The 7,906-nt window shown below is 35.5% G+C and overlaps 1 protein-coding gene across 1 annotated transcript in view; it reads left to right on the top strand.

Moving 5' to 3' along the window:
- Positions 1–1,865: 1,865 nt before the first annotated feature.
- oys (lysophospholipid acyltransferase 6) overlaps positions 1,866–7,906 on the top strand; it is a 57,299-nt gene continuing 51,258 nt past the window's right edge. The window contains exon 1 of the mRNA XM_069832679.1: positions 1,866–2,026. Coding sequence (XP_069688780.1) covers positions 1,940–2,026 — 87 coding nt within the window. The 5' untranslated portion in view covers positions 1,866–1,939. The remainder of the gene's footprint in view (positions 2,027–7,906) is intronic.

Raw genomic sequence — 7,906 nt, 5'->3', positions numbered from 1 at the left:
TCTCTCTCTCTATTTTTTGTGTAGCTTTATTTTGTATATAGTACATTTTTTTCTCTGTTTTTCTATATTATTGTATTTGTATTCCTGGTGTTGTGGAAGAGAAGGCCTAATGGCCTTAACTACACCAGAATAAATAAATAAATAAATAAATAAATAAATAAATAAATAAATAAATAAATAAATAAAAACAAAAAAGAAAAACACACAAGAAGCACTAGGTTGAATTCGAACACACGACCTCATGAATACCACAAACAAAAGCAAAAAAGATCTTTTGAATTCAATATTTTCTAACGTTAACAGAAAAAGAAGAGAGTTCAGACAAGTTTGGGGGGGCAATGCCCATGCCCGCTCCCCATAACTCCGCCTATGTAAATAACATACATTAAATTCCTGTTTTGATGACTTTACTGTCTATTTTTGTAATTTTTAAATGTCCGTTTATCTATTTTACTGCTTATTTCCTGAGTTTTAAGTGCCTATTTGCCTATTTTAGACAAAATATATAGCTGAACTTCCGGGCTCTAGTGATGTGTTACAGCTCTGCGATTATTTTCAACTAGCCGTACCCGTGCGCTCCGCTGCACCTGTTAGAAATGAATAAAAAGTAATTACATAATTAAAATAGGACGTTTGATCCAGGGAACATTCGTGTTTGATAGAAGGATAAATCGTTTAATATGTTACTTAATTTAAATTGTATTTAAATAATTAAAATGCGGTCATTTTGGTCCAGAGAGCAATCATTTGGTGCAATGACAATATATTCCTTTAACATGTTTCTTAATTGTTATTACATGCAACCATAGTTTAATGAAGATTGACATATCATTTAGTTTTAATGTGTATACTTTATATTACTTGCTATATGTTTCAGAAGTTACTGTAATAACATTGTAGAATTATGCCCATCTAGAGAAACTACACTTTCCAATGGTGAAATAATAATTAAACAATTACGTAGCTTCCGATATTACTTCATACAAACACAGAAACATTCTCTTAGGCTACGTTTAATAGCTTTCGATTGTTGTTGTCCAAGGCCCCTTATAGACGAAGTCATTTGTTTTTATTTCAGTACAGCGCCTTAGATGGCGTTATTGTAATTTTAAAACTCATTTATCTCATTAAATATCAGTCCTATCAAAATTTTTTATAGAATAAAACTTATCGGAAATTATTTTTAAAGAAGCTTTTGTTAAGTAATATTTTTCATGAAAATCAATAATAAGCGAGATATTTCGATTTATTTAAATCAGGCCCCCTCTTATAACCCCCTTTTAAATAAAGTATTTTGAACGCCATATAACCTAAAATCTAAGTTACAACGAATTTAATTTATATTCCAATTTTCATATAAATCGGTTCAGCCATTATCGCGTGAAAAGGTAACAAACATCCAGACAGACAGACATAGAAACAAAAATTTCAAAAAAGCGATTTTCGGTTACAGGATGGTTAATTATACATGTTAACACCAATTGTTTTTGGGAAACCGAAAATTACCAGAACAATTTTGGCTACAGATTTATTATTAGTATAGATGATTTAAGTACCGTACGTTTTTTCTCCCGCGTGTGGTGTCGGAGGATATTGAAGTTTCACCTGAAATATTACCGGTAATGCGCTTACCGGCACCGTAATAAATTAACTGTTTATTTCGATTGCATAAATTGTAATTCTTTCAGTTTTATTTAGTTTAAAACGTAATATTTACAGCTCCGTCACCGATTCACCAACTCTACGTCAAGCAACAATGTAGCTACATTGTGAAATAACGGCATGATGATCACCTCATCGGAGTGGTATTCACGTCCTTTCCCACCTACTCCTTGAGTGCCCCGCCTGTCCGTTGCAACTTTCGCGCATCGTACATCGTACGATCACGGCGCGGCAACTGGCTGAACGGCAAACGAAAGCGAGGCAGCAGTAAAGCGACATGGCTTCTCCAGTCGGCGATGAATATTACGATGGAAGCCGCATTTTCAGCTGGGTTTCGGATTTATCAGGTCTTCCACTGGACCAAGTAAGTGGCCTTTCTACAAGGCTCGTAATTTACGTACACACAGTTGAAATTATATTCCAGTGCCTGTTTTACTAACAGTTGAGTCTCACGATGTGTAAATTAAGCCGGAATCTAATGATAATGTTCTGTGTTATTGCTAGTATGGTGCTGTATGCTGATAACGCGGGTGTTTGTTTACATTTTAATGACCATTAATGTATGCATTTGAACTGTCTTATGCGAAGAACTAATCGATCCGCCAAGGTCATGGGAATTCGTCCTACCATTTGGTACATTATCATCGAATAGTGGGTCGAGGTAAATGCATGGCGCGTGGTTTAAGCACACATGGTTTCTATAAACAAGTTCTTCGCATGAGATCATCTGTGCGTCTGTGTTCAACCCACGAATTTATCAATTTTATACGAAGTGACAGGTGAGCCGCGGCCAATAGGATTGTTCTTACATTGTTTCGATAAGCTACATGAGATGTAAGATTTCAAATAGGCCTACGTGTGTGTATGATTAAATGGACCGTAAGTGTCTAAAATAAAAATAGGACACAGTTTCACTGCTTTCTGTAATTGTTCATTTTGTGTGAGGTGTAGTACATTATTATTATTCTTAATAATAATAATAATAATAATAATAATAATAATAATAATAATAATGGCTTTATTTAACCTGGCAGAGTTAAGGCCGTAAGGCCTTCTCTTACACTCAACCAGGATTAAAACTTGCTTACACAGTTGAACATGAAACTGGATCGGGATTAAGTAATTACATACTGATACAATTTAGGTACATAATGAGATCAAAAGAGGTAGTTACATAAAATTTACCTCATAAAATAAAAATAAACATAGTGAAATACATATTAATGTTGTTAGAATCAAATACGAATCACATAAAAACAGAAGCCGATAATTCAATAAAATATGTACACAGTAAAAATAAAAATAAACACATTAACTTAGTATACATATTAGTATTAGATTACAATTAAGTAGGATTTACATAATTAAACTAGAAACCGACAATTGAATAAAATGTAAAAAAATAGATGAATAATAAAAAAACAACACGGTGGGATACATATTGGCGTTAAGTGATAAATAAACACGATTTATATAATAAAAATAAGAAACAAAAAAATTAATAAAAATGAATACAGTGGAACACATTCCATTAAATATTTGCAACGCGTTAGGTCTGGCAACTCATCATAAGATATTTTTCTAATTTACATTTAAAGGAAATTAAAGTTCGGCAGCCCTTGACTTCAGGCGGCAGAGAATTCCAGTGACGAGAAGTAACTTAGCAACAGTGAAAGATGAAGAATAAAGAGATGTTGTGTGGAGTGGTTATTATTATTATTATTATTATTATTATTATTATTATTATTATTATTATTATTATTATTATTATTATTAAAAAATAAGGACCCATACAATAAGATTTTACTCTTACCCTAATTACAATGGTTTTCCTCAAGATGTTTACATTTAAACTGAGCAGCATGGGATTTTGTAGTTCAGTAGAGGAAACTACATTAGAAATGTAATGGAATTCTAATGGGGAAGATTGTAGTGGGCTATATAATTAATAATTACCAAGTGATATTTTCTTACATTTATTATTTATCTTGTGATTCATCTGCAGTGTGGTCACACTTGTAGTTCATTCAGCTAAAATTTTCTTTCCAAAAGGACAGATTCGTTAGCCAGTAGACCCTATGAGTCATATTGTACAAAACAGCTAAGCGCATATTTCCTCCAATTGCTTCATTAGTCTTAATTATGACAGTCTTGTCATTGATTCATCAGTGCTACTTGAACACACAAACACACATCGCCTTTGAATAACGTACCTCGACTCACTAAGTAAAACGAATTTTCCATTTTGAACAATGGTTTATTACAAGTATTCAAGATTTTATCTTGACTTTAATATTTTTTAGCATCTGCTTTAGTGTTTTGTTATGTTATTAGTGTGTAACAAAGTGAGCTCTGGTGTCTCAGATCATGGAAGCAAATTTGGATTTATGGATTGTCTTAATTTTAAACAGTACTGTATTCCTATAAAGAATGCAGTCATATTTCTTTACAGATTCTGTGTTCATAAAATTGATGTAGAAAGTCTAGAAGATGTACTGTGGCATCTCAAATTGATACACAGGTACTTCCTAGTTAGCATTGGGATCTTAGCGTTAGTTTACCTGGAAATTACAATCTTCTATAATTACGAGGCATTTTTACAGTGTCTGATTTAGGCGTAGGCAACCTAGGCAGTTGCCTAGGGCGGCAATTTCCAAGGGGGGCGGAGCGGCATTCTCTCTCTCTCTCTCTCTGTCCCCTTTTTTTTTCATTTTCATTTTCATTTTACAGTGAAATTTGTTTTTAAAACACTTGTTCGTAAATCTTTTCTGAAGTTTGTTCTTGAACACCTTGTGGAAATCGGATATTGTTTTGTTATGACTAGACTTCGTTGAATTGCCACACGCAGCATGCAATCAGGTTGCCGATGTACGGTAGTGAGCGACCGCCCAGTCTGGTAGTATAAGCAGTTCATGTTAAGAGTTGTGACCTGTCCAAATAGATAGAGCAGCTACAGCTAATGTATACCTATGTAAGCACTTGTTTTTGCATTACTGTGGCTGGAATAGTCAAAGTTTAACAGTGCAGACAAGAATTCAATCAAACATACTACAATGAGAGTGTTGCTGTTCCAAAAAAATTACTCCTGGAATAACCTTACCCCCGCAGCCAGTCTTGACCTGTTGGGGAACGTGGTTGAATTCTGTTAATTATTATGCAGAACGTTATGGAAAAATAATGGAGGTAATTGATGCATTGGATAGCACAGACAGTTCCGCTGTTGCAGCTGTAAAATCATTGCCTTCTGAACAGCTATTGAAAGATATTCTGTCATTGATTCTAATTTTAAAATCGTGTCCAAAAGCATCATCCTGTTAGAATCGTCTAAACTACAACTCTCAGAAGCCCTTCATATAGTGGATTAAAAGTATCACAAACCATTATCCAAAATAACAATTCACTAATTTCAGAAAAAGTGAAATGTAAGTTGAGAAACATTATTGCTAAAAATTCTGCCTATTCACAACTTCGTATTATAAATGATGTACTATCAGGTCACGACAAGACGTCTGAAGTTGGTGTACTAAAAAGTAGTGACTTTCCTTTTTCAAATATGCACGTATTACATCGTGTGATGTTGAACGTACATTTTCCCAATCTAAAAACTGTTTAAGTGACCATCGGAGGAGGTTACTTTGCAGTCGCTCAAAATGTACATAACTCTTTACTGTAATGTACATATTCGAGGATGATGTATCTTACATTAAATTTTAAGAGTTAATATATCTCACTATAAAATAATTGTGTATTTACATGTTTAGACATTTCCTACTTCAATGATGAATAATTTCGAGCGAAAAATTGTTCCGGAGCCGGGTATCGAACCCGGGACCTTTGATTTAACGTACCAACGCTCTACCACTGAGCTACCCGGGAACTCTAACCGACACCGATCCAATTTTTCCCTCTATATCCACAGACCTCAAGTGGGCTGACAACCGTCAAGCAACCAACTTCGAGTGCACACTAACTCCGTGTGACTTAAATTGTGGTTTTCTGTTAACGAACAGTGACGTGTATTATGCAAATCAAGATTTCAGGTATAACTCCCTGTAAAGTTGATTTGAATAATTTCGAGGGAAAAATTGTTCCGGAGCCGGGTATCGAACCCGGGACCTTTGGTTTAACGTACCAACGCTCTACCACTGAGCTACCCGGGAACTCTAACCGACACCGATCCAATTTTTCCCTCTATATCCACAGACCTCAAGTGGGCTGACAACCGTCAAGCAACCAACTTCGAGTGCACACTAACTCCGTGTGACTTAAATTGTGGTTTTCTGTTAACGAACAGTGACGTGTATTATGCAAATCAAGATTTCAGGTATAACTCCCTGTAAAGTTGATTTGAATAATTTCGAGGGAAAAATTGTTCCGGAGCCGGGTATCGAACCCGGGACCTTTGGTTTAACGTACCAACGCTCTACCACTGAGCTACCCGGGGTTTACTTCAATGATCATTCATTATATTTCTTGAATGCAGGATACAGGTTTTATTGTAACCGCAGTATACTGCTCAGTGTTTACATCAGAGACACGCCCCCTTCTCATACAGTCTATACCGCATGCACAGTAAACCTTGCGAATCTCGTGGCAATTCCACGAAGTCTAGTTATGACATTTTTGTGGTCGTAGCGAGAGTAAAAGGAAAATGTGCAGCTGCATAGTTAAATTGTAATACGGGTATCACATTATTATGTACTATGAAACTGCGTAAATTTAACTGCTTGTACAATAAACAAGAAGGCATTGTTGAAAATCAAATTGGATGTTTGTTTATTATATTATCGTTATGAATAGTAACCACAACTCTCAATTATATTTCTATATTATAATACACCGTCAACAATACTATTTAATCACTTTCCAGCATGTGCACTATATAATTCGATATTGAAACTTTATTCCGCAAAGAGTTTTTAATTTACTTTATAGGCTACTTCCTATCGAAGTAAGAAATACTCGTAATAATTATCCCATCAACAAAACCAAAGCTTAAAAATAAACCACAGCCTGCCTTTCACAAATCAATTTTGTTTCAACAATGAATACGTTTGAATATATTTCCTTGCATCGAGTCTGATGTGCTTCGTCAGATCGACTTTGATGACATCATCAATGCTTTCTCTGTGAAGAAAGTGCGAAAGTAATCTTTATAATTCACAAGTAAGATGCATGTATTTTGATTCCAGTAATTGATTGTTCTCTGAATTGAAACATTTCATTTGACACTAATTTAAACTAAACATGGCCTGTATAATAGCTGGGTATAAACTGTTTGTGGGAGTTGGCGGCGGCAAATTTTAGCACTGCCTAGGGGCGGCACTATACCTAAATCCGTCCCTGCATTGTAATATAATATTGAATTGTGCAATTTCAGTATCGAGATGCCATAATTACATTGCAGAAAATTAGAGAGACTTGTGTCTTATGGACTCTCTGGTGAGGCACACACGGTAACGCGGGTATTTTTTTATAACGCATTTTTCATTCTGAATTGTCATTTGACTTAGGCTGTTTTATTTTTTTTTTCAGAAGTTTTTTTTTTGTAAAAAATTACCTCGGGAAGTACCAGAGAGCTTGATGTCAGATATAGTTATATTACTTCATTCCAAATATTTTCCGCAAAATGTAGGAACTTTCGCACATTTGCCCTTGACGTAGGTTAACTAAAAGGAATTTGGTACAATTACCAGTCGGCCTCGGTAGTGTAGTCGGTATAGCGCTGGTCTTCTGGCCTTAAGTGTGCTTAAATGCGACAGGCTCATGTCAGTAGTTTTACTTGCATGTAAAAGAACTCCTGCGGGACAAAATTCCTGCACACAGGCGACGCTGATATAACCTCCTACAGTTGCGAGCGTCGTTAAATAAACCATATATATATTTTTACAATTGCCAAATGACAGAGAGTGAGGGTTGCTTGGAAATTGAGATTCGTAGTTAATTATTATTTGACCGAGGCCAGTGGAGTCCTGCAGCCCGGAGCCGTGGCGCTACTACTCCTGCTTTCGTAATACCTCATCGCGATAGTTCACATTACGCCCACGGCTCCACTCGCCTCGGTCGAGTTATACTGAAATGACGACACTTTAACAAATAAATGGACATGAAGTTTGGTGTAATAAATTACGAGAACTCAATATAGTCGAGCCTAATCTAACCTATCCTACAGGTACTGTCTAACCCAGTCCTGGGCATAAAAGGGAAGGGAAAAGGAAAGGAGATACCCCCGCCCATGTCCTTT

This window comes from Periplaneta americana, chromosome 1 (assembly GCF_040183065.1).
Source record: "Periplaneta americana isolate PAMFEO1 chromosome 1, P.americana_PAMFEO1_priV1, whole genome shotgun sequence".
NCBI lineage: Eukaryota > Metazoa > Arthropoda > Insecta > Blattodea > Blattidae > Periplaneta > Periplaneta americana.
The sequence above is the reverse complement of the archived record's forward strand: the minus strand, read 5'-3'. Positions and strand labels throughout refer to the sequence as shown.